This window comes from Ochotona curzoniae, unplaced genomic scaffold, assembly GCF_017591425.1.
Source record: "Ochotona curzoniae isolate NIBS_2020 unplaced genomic scaffold, NIBS_Ocur_1.0 contig_883, whole genome shotgun sequence".
Taxonomy (NCBI): domain Eukaryota; kingdom Metazoa; phylum Chordata; class Mammalia; order Lagomorpha; family Ochotonidae; genus Ochotona; species Ochotona curzoniae.
The window spans coordinates 53,407,377-53,424,547 of NW_024466599.1; the positions used below are offsets into that span (position 1 = coordinate 53,407,377).

The 17,171-nt window shown below is 47.1% G+C and overlaps 1 protein-coding gene across 1 annotated transcript; it reads left to right on the forward strand.

Annotated features, from left to right (window-relative positions):
• The first annotated feature begins 13,304 nt into the window (after positions 1 to 13,304).
• Positions 13,305 to 16,963, forward strand: FOXI3 (forkhead box I3). Its single transcript, XM_040994091.1, has 2 exons — positions 13,305 to 13,935; positions 16,314 to 16,963. Exons 1-2 carry the CDS (start codon positions 13,305 to 13,307, stop codon positions 16,961 to 16,963), a joined length of 1,281 nt encoding a protein of 426 aa, XP_040850025.1.
• The last annotated feature ends 208 nt before the right edge of the window (positions 16,964 to 17,171 follow it).

Consider the following 17,171-nt stretch of genomic DNA (forward strand, 5'->3'; position numbering starts at 1 on the left):
CCACAGGTGGGTGTTGCGGCACATCTGGTTCAGCTGCCACCAGGGATGTCCATTATCACATATTAGAGGATCAGTTTAAGTCCCAGCTACCCTGCTTCCAATCCAGCTTCCTGCTACGGTACTTGGGAGGCAATAGTGTCTCCAATGGCTTGGGTCTCAGCCACCAATGTCAGAGACTCAGATGAATTCTGGTTTCGGGCCCAGTGCGGTGGCCTAACAACTAAAATCCTCGCCTTGAATGCGCCGGATTCCCACATGGGTGCCGGTTCTAATCCTGGCAGCCCCACTTCCTATCCAGCTCCCTGCTTGTGACCTGGGAAGGCAGTCGAGGATGGCCCAAAGCCTTGGGCCCCTGCACCCATGTGGGAGACCCAGAAGAGGCTCCTGGCTTCGGATTGGCATAGCATCGGCCGTTGCGCTCACTTGGGGAGTGAATCATCGGACGGAAGATCTTCCTCTCTGTCTCTCCTCTCTGTATATCCGCCTTTCCAATAAAAAAAAATAATTATAAAAATAAATCTTAATAATAATAATAATAATAATAAAATGTAAAAAAAAGAAAAAAGTAAGAAAATACTTCAAAGTTAATTTTCACTCTTAAAGAGTATCATTTCGAGATTTATTTATTTTGTTTGAAAGATAGAGTTATAGAGAGAAGGAAAGACAGAGCAAAATCTTTCATCTGCTGATTCACTCTCCAGTGGCCACAATGGCCAGAGCTGGGTCAGTCAAAAGCTGAGTTGGTTCAAAGCCAGGATCCTGGACCTTCTTTTGGGTCTTTCATATGCAAGGACTTGGGGCCATCTTCCACTGCTTTCCCAGGCACATTTAGCAGGGAGTTGGATCAAAAGTGAAACAGCTGGGACTCAACTTGTACCTACAGTGAATACCAGCACCACAGATGGAAGCTCAGCATGCTATGCCATGGGGCCAATGCCTAAATGATGTCTAATTGAAGGTTAAACTGCAGGCCCTTCTTCTGTTTAGTAGCTCATAACCCGTTTTATGTGCAGTCTGGTTCCTGGCAGCTTGCTCTTTTAAACTTGGGCAAGTTGGTTCCTTTGGCACAGGGTAGAAAGACATGGAAAAAGCAGCTGTCACTTTTGTCTTGGCTTATCCAACAGCTGTGGAAGCTGACAGTGAGACCCTCAAGTAGAACATCCTCTAGGAACAACATGTGGCTTGTTAGTCTCCCTGCCACTGACCACTCAAGAGACGGGAAGGTAAGGCAGGTCAGCACAGAAGCCACAGACACTGCTGTCCTTACAAGCAGGAGCCTTTGTCCTTCATGCCAGCTGCCCCTGTCTCTGCTTCTGTAAGATGTGATTGACAGCAGATGCCACCCCTGCTGTGGCCATGGGTTCTTCACAGTGATGTGTGGGGAGCAGGTAGAAGCAGGCCCAGCCCAGCACTTGGTAAGCCCTATGGATTCCCTGTCCCCTTGCCTTGGTGTTCTCCTGCTGCTGTGACAAGGTCCTGCCAAGCACCGGGTCGAAGCAATGCACACTTCGCCTCCTACACCTCAGAGACCCAAAGCCCTAAAGCCCAGGCAGCCCAGCACCTTCTGTTCCCTTGCCTTTTCCAGCTTCTCCAGGTCGCCTGCCTTCTTTGGACCCTCAGCACATCTGTCAAGTACATCACTCCACCTCTGCCTCCATCGCTAATTTCCTTTTTCTGATTCTGACATCCTGGCTTCCTTTCCCAAGGGCACTTGTGATTACCTTGGGCTCACCCAGTTAATCCAGGATAATCTCCCATGGCAAGATCCTTAACTTAATCGCATCTGCAAAATCCTGAGTAAACATGCACAGGTTCCAGGGATGGGGATGTGGCCGTGTTCAGGCAGCCTTGGCTGGCCGCCTTGGCTCTCTCGTTAAGTTGGCGGGAACACTGTCCCTCTGTGTTACACAGCACACGGTGCTTCTCCAGGCTTGTTACTTACAGTGCATACACTGATAGGATGAAGATTGATATAGATGTCCTTGTGGTATAAAACATACAGAATAGCATTTCATTTAGTTGGGGTCAGCATCATGACATAGCAAGTTTGATTACTGTCTGCAATGCTAGCATACCATGCGGACATCAGTTCTAGTCCTGGCTGTTTCACTTCCAACCCGGTTCCCTGCTAATGTGCCTGGGACAGCAGCAGAAGATGGCACAAATGCTTGGCCCTGTACCCTGTGGGAGACCCACTTTGAATTCTGTCTCATGGCTTTGGCTTGGACCAGCCCTGACTATTATAGCTATTTGGAGAGCAAACCAGTAAATGAAATATCTCTCTCCCTCTCTGGCTCTCTCTCTATATATATAACTCTGCCTTTCAAATAAAAGAAATAAATGTTTTTTAAACAAGTGCCCGGGAAACAGAAGCTCATGGTTTAGGCGCTTGGGGCTCTGCCATCCAACTGGAAGACCCAGATGAAGCTCCTGGCTTCAGCCTGCCCAGTCTCAGCTATTTCAGGATTTGGAGGGTAAACCAGCAGATGCAAGCTCTCTCTCCATGTCACTGTTTTGCTGTGTCTCTCTCTGGGTGTATCACTTGCCTTTTAAATAAACTTAAATAGATAAACTTAATATCTTAATAAACTTAATAAACTTAAATAAATAGACTTTTAAAAAAAAAGATTTGATTATCTTTATTGGAAAGACAGATTTATATAGAGAAAGAGATACAGAAAGATCTTCCTTCTGCTGGTTCACTCCCTAAATGGCCACAACGACCAGAGCTGAGCCAATACAAAACCAGGAGCCTCCTCCAGGTCTCCCATGCAGGTGCAGGGTCCCAGGGCTTTGGTCGAAGCTCTGCTGCTTTCCCAGGCCACAAGCAGGGAGCTGGATGAGAAGTAGTGCAGCTGGGGCATAAATCAGTGCCCATATGGGATGCCATTCACTTGCGGAGAATAGCCAATTTAGCCATCATGCTAGCCCTAAATGGATTTATTTGAAATGCAGCTACACACAGAGAGAAAAATTCATCTTTTGCTTTATTCCACAAATGGCCATAACAGCCCTTGCTGCCCAGGCTAAACCCAAGAGCCTGGATCTCCACTCTGTCTCCCATGTGGGTCCAGGGGTCCAGGTCCTTGAGCTATCTTCTACTGCCTTCTCGTGCACATTAACCAAGAGCTAGATAGAAGTGGAACAGCCAAGACTTGAACTGATGCTGATATGTGACACTGGTGTCTCGGGTGGTAGCTTAACCCACTATGCCACAACACTGGCCCGAATCCAGATTATTGATTAAGTAAGGAGGTTTATTTACCCACCATCCCAGACCTGGTGGCACCACGGATTTGGCCTTTGGTGGGGACCTCCTCAGATACATTACAGCACAGTGCAGAAAACAGAAATGGAAACAGCTGCAGACAGAAGAGGGTGACTTCACTTCATCACAACCCACTCTTTTGAAAGTGAACTGAGGTCCCCAAAGAACTCCCTTAGCCCTTTCGTAGGCACTGCCCCCAGTGACCTAAACCACTTTGCTCTAGATGTTCCCTCTAAACGGCTCTCTTCCCAGCTCACCAGACTGGGGAGCAAACTTCCAACATGTGGTCCCTTGAGGGACACACTGAAATCATATCCAAAACTTGGCAGGTTTCACTCAAAGAAAACAAATGACTCCCACTTTACCAGGACCAGTCCCTGCATATCTGCAATCAGCAACAAGCCATGTTTTAGCTTGTGATGCACGGAAGTGAGTGTGGCCACTGGTGTGCACATGGTATCATTATTTCCAAAGGGGAGCTGAGGCACTTTTTGCCACAAACCATCATGAGGGGCTGGCAAAGAAAATACATCTTAGTATTCAGCATTCTCCACTCCTCAACTATGTTCCCTGCAGATGGCCCAGCTGTATCTTCCCATGTTTTGATTTTCATCCTTACAGCTGCTAGCTTGATTTACATGTTGTAATGATTTTTTTTTCATAATAAAAGAAGCACCCTGCCTGAAGCCTGAGTTTCTCTCCACTGACTGCACAGCCCACAAAAACACTCAAGTCAAACATGTAGCTGTGTGACTCTCAAGACGTGGGGCATCAATGGTCCCCTGCGTCCCTTGGAACATATTAAAGAGGGGGATGAAGTGGTAGAAATCACAGCTACTTCTGGATTCTCTTCTTTCATTTTCGTCTATGATTTTCCAGGTTCCATGTCAATTTTAAGTGCTTATTTGTTTTCATTTCTTTGGAAAATTAAGTGACCAGAGAGAGAGAGAGGAAGAGAGAGGTCTTCTCTCTGCAGGTTCGCTACAACAGCTCAGGTTGAACCAGACCAAAGCCAGGAGCCAGGAATGTCAACCAGGGACACAAGTGCTGAGCCTTCATCTGCTGCCCCCTATGCTGCACATTAGCTGGAAGCTGGATCCTAAGTAGAGGCCAGGTTCTTGCCCAGACATCCTGGGATGAGATGTGGGCATCCTACACGGTAGCTTAAGCCACTGTGCCACAAAGCAAGCCGCTCTGCACTGCTTCAGAGTTTTCTTAGATATGTGCCTGCTGCAGAGGCTTGTTAGAGATCATTATGTCTTAGCCAGCAAGACACTGCTAATAAGAGAGAGAGAAAGAGAGAGAGAGAGAGAGAGAATGATCTTCCATCCATTGGTTTGCTGTCCAAATAGCCACGATAGCCAGAGCTGGGAAGCTCGCCCAGGTGGGTGGCAGAGGTCCAAGTACTTGGACCATCTTCTGCTGCTTTCCCAAGTGCATTAGCAAGGAGGTGGTTAGTGGTGTGTGTGTGTAGATATTGAGGGTGTACATATTCAGGCTAATCCTTTGTTTGTGGTGCCAGTATCCCATAAAGGTATCAATTCAAGTCCTGACCAATCCACTTCCAATCCAGCAGCAGAGTGGCCCAAGTTCCTGGGACCCTGTATTCATACATAAGGCCCACAAGAGGCTCCTGGATTCAGTCTGTCCCAGCCTTGGCTACCTCAGTCACTTAGCAGAGAAAACTAGTAAATGTAATATCTCGCTCTATTTTTCAGCTCCTCCTTCTGTTCACTGCACGTCCATCCATCCCATAATTCTGCCTTCCAAGTAAATAAAATAAATCCTTAAAAAAAAAGGGAAGTTTTGCAGCTGTGATAGAAACTGATGCCCTATGAGATAGTGCTTAATCACACAGCCTCTTTTTTTTCTTTCATTTATTTGAAAGGCAGAATTACAGAGATGTAGAGATACAGAAAAAGAAAGAAAGAGAGAGAGAGAAATTTCTCTTTTAAGAATTTGGGGCTTGATCCAGCAGATGGAAGATCTTTTCTTTCTCTGTTACTATTTCAAATAAATAAAGGGATCTTTTAGAAAAGAGAAATATTCTTTCCATCTAAAATGATCTGTTGGGCCCGGCGCGGTGGTGCAGTGGTTAAGGTCCTCGCCTTGCACGCCCGGGATCCCATACGGGCGCCGGTTCTAATCCCAGCAGCTCCACTTCCCATCCAGCTCCCTGCTTGTGGCCTGGGAAAGCAGTCGAGGACGGGCCAAAGCTTTGGGACCCTGCACCCGCGTGGGAGACCCGGAAGAAATTCCTGGATCCTGGCTCCGGATCGGCACAGCATAGCATCGGCCGTTGCGCTTACTTGAAGAGTGAATCATCAGACGGAAGATCTTCCCCTCTGTCTCTCCTCCTTTCTGTATATCTGACTTTCCAATAAATAAATAAATCTTAAAAAAAAAAAGTAGGAACAAAGCAAAGGACTGTGGGATGGAAAGCATTAGAAAAATGCATCTGGGTTCAGTTGGAAGTTGGTAAGGAAGACATGTTACATGTCTGTGAAATGTACCTGATGTTTATACAAAGATGCTACACATTAGCAAACTGATGAAGCCATTGGTAATATAAAACCAGGTCATCTCAGTGTGTGTCAGTCACAGCCTGAATTGAGACCATTATATCTTGTCAACTAGTATTGCACGTGTTGGCCCATTCATCATAAAGCAAAGCAAGATTTGAGAGCAGTGTATGGGTGAAAGCAGAGAGGATTCTAAGGCTATGGTTGGTTTCATAGAATAGGTGCCCTTCATTCAGGCTGCTGCATAGGAGCCAAGACAATCTAGTTCTGGGTATACGGAGGAAGTCTTATTCCAGAGGCTGTTAGTATTGTCCTATACATTAAGCATGCATTAACACTGAATTCTCAACCCTCCCTTCAACTCTGTGAAGCCTTGAGCTATAAGTGCTTACCTCATACTGAAGCTCTATTGCAGCTTTCTTAAGATAACAGAAGAATTACAGAAAAAGTCTATCTTCATAGAGATCACATGCATGATTGGGAGAGAATTTGCAAATCAGCATATCTTTAGATAAGTTTCACTCCTTTGAAAGCCTCATTGACTCTTAAAAGAGAAATTTCAGTTTCCTTAGGCAGGATAAAGTGACCTTGGGGACTGGGGTAAAATTGGTAGGTTGGGGAATGTGGCCCCTAACAGTGTCAGAGGACATACTGACTTAATGAGACTGGGAACCCCCCAAGGCAAGATCCTGGATGAAGAGATTCAAACCCTGGACCCATTCCCAACACTTAGTTCCCTTGCTGTCACCTGCAAACTGCTATCGAGATCAAGGAAATACTTCTGGAAGGGCCATGGATCAGAATCAAAGGCTGGCCCAACAAGCACTAGCTAGAAATGTATTGGTTTAAGAAAATTAAACAGAATATTTTAAAAAGGAAAGTACCCTGAAATCCATCAGAAGTAGGTTAACTTCAAAATAGAACCCAATGTGGAGGGACACCAACAAATTTGGATGGACACTGACTATAAGTCAACTGCACATGGTAATCCTGGCAGGTCCCCACTGAATAATTCTAGAAGGAAAACATCAAGTAGACCAAATGAGGGAGGTAATTTTGAGATGTTTTCAAAACCCTTCATTCATGAAAAGTGTGATATGTAGAGTCCTACAGGAAACATGGGTCCCATTTTTGTATGTTTTTGTTTTAAAGATTTTATGTATTTATTTAACTGGAAAGACAGATTTACAGAGAGAAGGAGAAATAGAGAAATATCTTGCATCCACTGGTTCACTTCCCAAGTGGCCGCAATGGCAGGAGCTGAGCCAGTCCCAAGCCAGGAGCCCACACGGGTTGTAGGGTCTCAAGGTCTAGACTCATGTTCTACTGCTTTCCCAGGCCAAAAGCAGGGAAGCTAGATGGGAAGTGGAGCAGCATACGAACTGGTATGGGATCCCAGCAGATGCAAGGTGAGGATTTAGCCACTAAGCTATCATGCCAGGGCCTTTTGTATTTTTAAATGTGTGTAACTGTCCAGTTACACGCTTATATAAAAATTCTGGTGAAGAATATGAGAAAATGATGGCGGTGCAGTACATTGATGGAAAATGATCACCTTTGGGGAGAGGCATGGCTGTACAGAAGGATAAGAGGTTGTGGGAGAGGGGCCCGGTGCGGTGGCCTAGCAGTAAAAGTCCTCCCCTTGAACGCTCTGGGATCCCATATGGGCGCTAGTTCTTATCCCAGCTCCCTGCTTGTGGCCTGGGAAAGCAGGATCCTGCACCCCCTGGGGGACTTGGAGTAGGTTCCTGGCTCCTAGCTTCAGATCAGCTCAGCTCCAGCCATTGCATCCACTTCGGGAGTGAATCATTGGATGGAAGATCTTCCTTTTTGTCTCTCCTCTATATATATCTGACTTTGCAATAAAAATAAATAAATCTTTTTTAAAAAGTTGTACGAGTGATTTTTTCATCATCATTCATACCATTTAACACTTTTATAAAAAAAAAAATATTCACACAACAAATAGCAACAGAGCATGCGATGGTGTCGGTCACCGGATGAGGTAGTGGGAAATAATGAAGAACTCAGACAGAACCAAGTCCTAGCACTGCGGGCTCCACAGTCAGACCGTCTAGATTTGAACCACAGCTACACGCTTACCAGTTGGGAGGCTTCGGTGAAGGTCCCTAGGTCCTCTGTGCCGGACGATTCCTCTGGGAGAGGTGGCATAACGGTTCTTATCTCATAAGTTGGTGTGAGAATTAAATGAAATGCTTTGCACAGTACTAAGTATTCAGCAAGTATTCCATAACTCTTAGCTCTTTTAAAAAGTGAGCAACTGGACCCTAGTGGTTAAATCCTCACCTTGCACCCGTCAGGATCCCATAAGGGTGCTGGTTCATGTCCTGCTTGCTCCACTTCCCATCCAGCTCCCTGCTTGTGGCCTGGGAAGGCAGTGGAGGACAGACCAAAGCCTTGGGACCCTGCACCTGTGTGAGAGACCTGGAGGAAAGTTCCTGGCTCCTGGCTTCAGATTGGCGCAGCACTGGCCATTGCTGTCACTTAGGAAGTGAAACATCAGATGGAAGATATTTCTCTCTGTCTCTCCTCCTTTCTGTATATCTGATTTTGCAATAAAAATAAATAAATCTTTTTTAAAAAGTGAGCAACAAGGACTCCATCCCCATTCTCATGTACCATGGAGATCAGTGGGTTGCTGAGCCGTAGAGGAGGAGCTGGTTATGGAAATGAGGGTCAGAGCATTGCATGGTTCAACTGCATGTTGGCACCATCTAACAGAGCTTAAAGGAGACCAGAAGATGATGAACCTGAGAGTGAAGTTAAACAAAGAAGGAGGGAGAAAAGGAGGAAGAGCTGAGAGACTTGGAATGTATTTTTTTCATTTTTTTATTATAGTTTTGATAATCATTCCATAGTTAAAAAGGTTCAAGGGCTACAGGAAAGTGGGTAAGACTATTATTTCTACATTGTTTCCTTCATGTATCTGGGGTAAAGGGGAATATTAAGGGAGAAGCCCGACCCAGTCTCCCACCCACCCCAGGTCCCTGATGTGGGACATGCATGGATTAATAATGAGGTGATACAGTAGGGCAATGGTGAGAAAGGACTATACTAATCAACTTGGATCCCTTAGCTGGGAGGAGTGGGTGGATGTCAGCCTGCAGCTGAGATCTCAGTGGGAGGATACGGGGACAGACAGGATCTAGGGAGACCCTGCAAGACACATAGATTCCCAGGGAGGCTGCACTGGGAGTAAGAGGAGAAGTGTGAGAAGTTAGCCGAGGAAGCTCTGGAATGGGGCTGATTAGCTCTACAGCCAGAGGCCTAGAGGCATTCCAGAGCCCCAGGAGGGGGAGAGGGACTCCGCAGCAGGGGCTTCAGGTCCCCCAGTGGCCACACTTGGGCAACCTTGCTCCAAGGAAGTGCAGGAGCATCTCCAGTGTGGCTACTGGATGGGTTTTTTTTTTTTTCCCCCTTCTTTTCTAGATTAACTTTTTTAACTTCAGTGGAATTTCACAGATGTTTTAGGCTTTTTAGCATCCTCGCACTTTACTTTTTTTTGCCAGATGCCTAATGTGTCCAGAAGGAACAGGGTTTGTGGAATCAGCTGTCTGTGTGGTTCCTTGCTTCACAATTTTTAATTCTGCCCCACTTTTACATTCAAGTTGCTCTCCCTTGACTCCCAAAGTGGTTGAGTGAGCTGCCTGGAGGGGCAATCTGGCCAATGTCAAAATAAATGGCCCAAGAGGGAAAGGATTTCTTGGACAAGAGAACAAATACAACAAGCTTGCCATAACTGTCACAGCCTGTGTGTGTGTGTGGGGGGGGGGGGGATTGCCTCGGTTTCCCCTAAACATTTACACTAAGCTTAAAGTATTTGTTAAAGTTGCAGATGAGTGGTCCTACTGAGTACTATTTCAGTCTGCAAGGCACTGGCTTTGAGGCATCCCTGGACTGGAACAGGCTAGCAACTATGTGGTTTGTTCCTTTTTAATGTCTCTAAAATAACATGGGAGTTGGCTGGAGCGGGACAAAACAGGAACTAAGGAATGAACAAGTGTTCCTCTCAACATCTTTTCTTACATAAGCCATCTTTTTCTCACCAAAACAATAACTGCACTTGTTAGTAACTGTCACATACTACATCCTATGTGGTGATGGCACTCTGATGATAATTTGAATTTTCTCCCCTTCTTTCCTCACTTCCTTTTTCATTTTTACCTTTCCTGGAGCTTACTTCCATTATTTTAAGCTTGTCCTGAATTTTTACTTCATAAGGCCAAACTTTTCCCACATCTTCTTGATATTTTCTGAAATTGTAGAATTTAGCCTTTTCATCCTATCAAAACTGTGGAGAATGGCCCAAAGCCTTAGAAGCCTGCAACCATGTGGGAGATCCAGAAGAAGTTCGTGGCTTCAGATGGGCTCAACTCTAACCATTCGGGCCATTGGGGGAGTGGACCAGTGGATGGAAGAACTTTCTGTCTCTTTCTCTCCATAAATCTGATCTGTCTTTCCAACAAAAATATAGAAATCATTAAAACAGAGAGAGAGAGAGAGAGAGAGAGAAGGGAGAAAGAAGGGAGAGTAATGCCGTATCCCGTAGCCCACTTATTCGTTTTCCCAAACAAGCTCCCTGCTACCACACCTGAGCAGCAGTGGATGATGGCTCAAATGCTTAGTCTCCTGCCACCCACGTGGGAGTCCCGGACAGAGCTGCTGGTTCCTGGCTTCAGCCGGGCCCAGTCCCAGCCATTGTGACCATTTGGGGTGTGAACCAGCTAAGAGATATCTATCCGTCTCTTCCTCTCTATCACTTCGCCTCTCAAGAAATAAATAAATCTTTTCAAATGATTTTTTTTTTTGCAAAAAATGTATACTAAATTTAGTATACCATTACAATATGCTGAAAATGACTGTAGTCCATTATAATTCACTGAGGTTGCTTAGCAATTTCAAAGAAACAACAAAAATGTTACCAAATGGCAGTGGAAAATAAATGCAGTCTTTTCTTTGTTTTGACTAGTTTCCTAACATGTTCTATTTTTTTTTTTTTTTTGTGATAAAACCATGGCATCACTACCTCACACTGGCACAGGTGAATCCATCCATCGCTCTGATGACATCAACACAAGAACTTGCATTTTAAAAGTACAAATTTTAGCATGCTTATTTGTAAGCTTTTTAGCTTTAAAATAAAACAGGGATAAAATATTATTTTGCTAGCAGGTAGCTCAGAGTGTAACAATCCTTTTTGATTTATCTGATTGAAATCGGATAGAAATAGATAAGGTTAATGTCTGTCGCTTCGAAATCCCCAGAGGGTGAGTCCACCCTTCAGATCTCTCTGGGAGTGAATGTTGTAGCAGAGGCAAAGAGTCGCTAGGTGGCTCTGCATTTTAAAAGAAAATGTAGGAAGCCCGCGAAGATCGTGGGTACCAGGATCTTGCCCCACCAGGTAGCAACTTTAATCAAAGCCTGGCAATAATAATCCACAATCATGGTTTCTCATTGAGAATAATTGGGAGTAAATGGGTTGAGAATTAAGACTCTCAAGCGAAAACTGCAAAACTGCAAAGCATGTGTGGGTAAGGAATTTGCTAAAAGATAAGAATGGTATTACATTTTTAAAGACCTCAATGACTAGGTTTCAAATGCTTTCATAATTTGTGACCACGAAGGTCACCAACTGGAACTTTGTCTTTTGAGTTTAGACCCTCAGATTTAAAAACAAATACTAAAGAGGGGCATTATTAAAAATTGTTTTCCAATTTCCCGGGTCTTCATCCTTATTACCATTCCATGAGAAACCTCAAAACAAAACCCAAAATTTAGTTTCAGAGTCTTTGAGAAGAAAATAATAAAAATAATAACAGGCATGGTGTTTCTCTAAATGAAGAAGCCATTTAGATCCCTAAATATAAATACAAGTAAGACAAACGCAGTTCTTTTCTATGGTATTTGCTGAGAGACTACAAGAAATATGGTTTAGAACTGACTGTATTAACAAAAAATAAATAAAATAAAAACAACACACACACACACAAAGAACGGACCGCATTAACGTTCCAGAAAAAAAAACAACTAGCTACCTTTGAAGTGTGATTTACATTTTCGGTAGCCAAATTTGCTAGTGAAATCTCACTGGCTTTTGGCGCTTTTATTTTGTTTGTTCTTTGTTCTAAGATATGAAATCACTCGAAGAATGTCCTTCAAAATACATAACTAACTACATGAAAATAAATGCAGAGCTGTGGGGCACGGCGAGTTTCCGAATTATTAAATATTCTGAACTGCCACTTTGCGCTCGGTAGAGTCACAGCCCGCCACAGCCCTTAAACGCTCAGATATGTGCTAGTTATAAAGAACACATTTAGGGATGCTTTCATTGTAAAAGAAATTATTTTCTTAGTATATTTAGTTAACAAACAGTGGTCGCGTGGCAGGTGGAGTTGCCCTTGCATTTTACTAGCTGGTTGTTTTGCCCAGGTAAAAAGCCGTATTTGAAAACTTAGGACAAGTCATATTCCATAATTACACAAAATCTACTTGGTTTTGTATGTTGAGTTTTATTTATTTATTTAGATAAATGTGTGCCTCTTGCACAGTCTAACCTATTTTAAAGTTTTCTGATTTAAAACGTTAGGTCCAAAGTTTCCTCCTTAGATGTTTTTGGAATCGTTCGTCCTTCTGTTTTTAATGACAACACATCACATCAAGACTGAACACACGGGACGCGAAATGAACGAAACTTCCTGATTTGGAACCCAAAGAGTTAGGTTTAGGAAAACGAAACACCCATTGCTGCCTCTCGGTTCAGGTGAGACACCCCGAGGAGGCCGATCCTACTCTCTACGAACACCCACGAGGTTGTACACCGTCTACGAATCAGATGCGACTGCCAGCCCACCGGTGGAAACCGAGCGCGAACCTCCCAACTGGATCCCCAAAGCTTCCGTGGCACTAGGTAGAAAAATGCACAGAGGGGCTGAGCAGGTGGCTTGGGAGGACACCCAAGTTAACTTTCGGGCTTTTATGAAGACGTCTGCGCTGCTGGTGTGAGCTCGCTCTTTCTCTCTCAAATTAAGTCGTTTTATTAGTGTGCTAAGAGAGCACGTGTGCTAGGAACAGCGTGGTATAGCTTTTCTCTTCAACTTTAAGATGCCGGCCTCCACCTGAGTAGCCCCAGGACCCCAGGACTGGAGCCGGGGGCTCGCCAGGGCTGCGGGCGCCAGGCGGGGAACGCGCACGGATTTGGGCGCGCTCGGTCCGGTGCGCTGGCAGGAGGGCGTGGCGGAGGCGTGGAGAGCCCGGGAGCGCGGTTCGCCGCTCAGCCACAGCCCGCCCTGGGGAGCGTCCCGCATACGGTTATAAAAAGCCCAGAGTGCAGGCACTCGCGAGCACCTTTCTGAATCCGGTCTCCCAAGCACTGCCTAGCGAGCGTCGAGGCGGGGCCGCAGGGTTGGCTCCCAAAAGGGATGCTCTCGCCCGAGCGGCTACTCCAGCCCCGTTCGCCCCTGGCCGCTGCCGCGCCGCAGCCGCCCGCCGACATGGCCCTCTACTGCGGGGACAACTTAGGCGTCTACTCGCAGCCCAGCCTTCCATCTGCAGCAGCCACAGCCGTCCCCGGCGCACCCCCGGCCGGCCGGGCTCCCTACGGGCTGGCCGACTACACAGCACCGCCGGCCGCCGCCGCCAACCCCTACCTGTGGCTCAACGGACCCGGCGTGGGTAGCCCGGCCTCCGCCGCGGCTGCGGCGTACCTGGGCGCCCAGCCACCCCCGCCGCCGCCCCCCGGCGCCGCGGCCGGGCCCTTCCTGCAGTCGGCGGCCGCCAGCAGCTCCTTCGGCTGCGCTCAGCGGGCTTTCGCGCAACCCGCGCCCGCCGCTCCCGCCTCGCCCGCGGGGCCCACCGCACAGGGCGAACTGAGCTGGCTGTCCATGGCAAGCCGCGAGGACCTGATGAAGATGGTGCGACCACCTTACTCCTACTCAGCGCTCATCGCCATGGCCATCCAGAACGCGCCGGAGCGCAAGCTCACGCTCAGCCACATCTACCAGTTCGTAGCCGACAGCTTCCCCTTCTATCAGCGCAGCAAGGCCGGCTGGCAGAACTCCATTCGCCACAACCTGTCTCTCAACGACTGCTTCAAGAAGGTGCCCCGTGACGAGGACGACCCAGGTGAGCGCGGCCAGGCAGGTGTTTCCCTGCGCGGGAGAGGGCGGACGGGCAGAAATGATTGAGAGCCCCCCAGGTACGGGAGCTTAGAAAGAGGTACGTTAGTATAGTAACAGCACTGCTCCCTCGGGTAAGGCTTGCTTATAGAGAGATTCAGGCGAGCTGGGGAGCTCCTCTGAGTGCGATACTCAGAAGCGGCGGGGAAAAGCGCAAAAACAGCCGACAGGGTCAGGCTGTCCCGAGGCACGCTGCTTCTTCCACCGGGTCCACACTGTGCCTGCCTTGCCAGCTGACTTGACGATGGTGGCACGGGCATCGAGAGATGGGACGGAGGCACAGACCCTGAGCAGGTCCTGCCAGCTGTGATGTTTGGTGATGAGTACTCCCAGTTTGGCTTCCTTTCTGACTGTAGTCCCTGAAGGGAAGAATTCTGTCTGCATTGTGGTGTGCGCTGCTCTTACCTGGTTCTGGAAGGTAAGGCAAGAAACGCTGAGAAAGCAGACAGGCCTGTTCGGTTTTCTGAAAGACCCTCCCGCACAAGGCCAGAGGAGGAGGTGGAGATGGGGCAAGAAGAGATAGAACTCTTCTCTGGACGCGGCAGAGCCGGGGTTTTGTGTTGCTTTGAGTAAGCTAATTCCTGCTCATCCTGAAGAACTTTCCAATACCCAATTAAGGACAAACCTCAGGTAAATTACGAAGAAAAATGGGGAAACATTGCTAACACTGAAGTAACTTAAAACATTGTTTTGACGTAGAGCACCTAAGAATTATTAGTGGGATTTTTTTGTTGTTCTTGCCACTGAATCTTAAATCCTGTATTTTATACCACTCCTCAGTTTTGCTCTAGCCACATTTCAAGTGTCCAAAGCCCACGTGTAGCTAGTAATACTATACTGGACGGGACTTGTCCTTCTAGATAGAAGATTCACTTTTCCTGATTTGGCCTCTGAATTACTACAGGTAATCATATAAATGACTGTCTTTTGTCAAAACTGTTGGTGTAATCTAAATACGTAAGTACATGCAGGTGTTACTATTTAAGTAATAGATAAAGTTTCTGCAGTTGTTTTGCTGAAAGTATATCAGGGGAGCTGATGGGTTCAGGGCTGTGTGGGAAAGCTGCTTAACACAGTGACTGGTTAACAATGCTTGAGTCTCAACCCAGCCTGTTGAAACCCTGGCTCTACCTGGTTTCCTGGGAATATGGCAGGTCATTCAACAATCAGCACCACCCCAAAAATGAGGGCAGGAATATGATTGATTGCCTGTCTCCATGGGAACAACAGGTTCACCATGCAAAGCACTGAGCTGCCCAACAATTGTTTAACAATATTTTTAGACAGCAAAAGACTTTGGGGCGTGGTGGACAGAGTTACTAGGCCTATGGGCAGATACACTCCTGCAAGATCATCTGCCTCCAGGGTGGCGGACCTTGTGGGGACACTGCTGTGACATGCGTTAAGAGGCTGCACTGGTCTCTGATATTCACCCAGTGGATGCAAAGACTGGAAGATGTGCGACAGCTTGTTCTGCCTGGGGTGAGGAGAGGATGTACTCCGATATATGACATCTCATGCATTCTTGAAATAATTGATTGCTTAGTAATAATTATCATTGCAGGTTACTTTTTTGTTTCAAGTGGGCTCTTTTCTTCCCCCAAGAATACAGAGTTGTGCACTTCCGGGAAAATAATAATTATAATAAATACTATTTTTTCCACTGTTTATTTCATGCCAGATATTATGCTGAAATAGCATTTAATCCTGTCAGTCAACCTACCAGATGGGTGCACTTTTCCCTAGGTCATAAATAAAGAACTGAAGTCTTAAGTGTGTGTAACACCAGAATTCCATGATTCAGAGATAGAGTTAAGATACAGAATAAGAAAAGGCATCTGATACTGTAATTATTGGTGCCTGAGGGGACAAAATTGGATCTTTTTAAATCACAGGCACTGCAGGGAGGAGGTGGAACATCTTTGTTCTACATTTCTTATTGACGAATTAATTCTCTCCAAGAGAACCACAACAGTTGAGTGCAGTGACCACCTGTGTCAGCAGCATTTAGAATGCATCCGCTGTGCTGGAATCAAAGCTCTCCTCATCTAAGGTTTAGTTACCCACTGTCAGCCATGGATGGAAAAATCTACAGACTACATTCACAGAACTTATAGAACACTGCTACTTTTGTCATGCTTGGTTGTGAATTTTGTAGTTTGACTAATGTGTAATTGAACTTTGTCATACATATGCACATTTAGGAAAAGCGTCTCTTACTCGTTCAGGCGTCCAGAGGGGGTCTTGTAAGGCACCTTCTCTCATGGATAAAAGGGGTGCGGGCTGCCTGTAGCAAGTCCTTCTCTAACCTTCTCTTCTCCTCAGGGAAAGGTAACTACTGGACGCTGGACCCAAACTGTGAGAAAATGTTCGACAATGGCAACTTCCGCCGGAAGCGAAAGCGCCGCTCGGAGGTCAGCAACAGCTCCACGGTGGCTGCCGGGGCGACCAAACCGGAAGACGGGCTCTCCTCAGCCTCAAGGGCTGGCGTGGCCGTGAAGCCCGAGGGGGACAGCCCCTCCATGTTGAGGCCTTCGCAGTCCCCAGAGTCCCCTGAGAACACCAAGAGGACCACCTCGTCCCCCGGAGGGGCCGCACTCACCTCCACCCCTTGCCTCAGCACCTTCTTCAGCAGCCTCAGCACCCCAAGCATCAGCGGCGGGAGCAGCGGGAACGCGTCGCGGGCCCTGTCGGCCGGTCACCCCCTGGGCCTCCCGGGCGCCCAGCTGCCCTCCAGCATCCCCTTCCCTCCGAACCCCATCTCGGAGGCCTCGCCAGACGCCCTGCAGCTGAGCACCCTCACCACCACCGGCGGCAGCAGTAGCAGCAATGGCGCCAGCGGCCAGCGGCCTTCCTATTACAGCCCGTTCCCAGCCAGCACCAGCGGAAGCCAAAGCAGCCCCTTCAGCAACCCGTTCTACAACTTCAGCATGGTCAATAGCCTCATCTATCCACGCGAGGGCTCTGAGGTGTAGCGCTAGCACCTGGCTTTGCAGACATCTTGCTTTGATACTCCTGGCCAGTCTGCAGGTCTTGGGTGTTAAAACCCAAGTGGGTCCTACGGTTTCTTCTAGGCTACTGTTGGTTCTTTGTGCACTCAGCCAACCATACTTGGATCGCAGGTGCATAGGGTGAGAGCCTTTTGCATAAGCCAGCAAGCTGCTCCGGTCGGTCTTCTCTGGG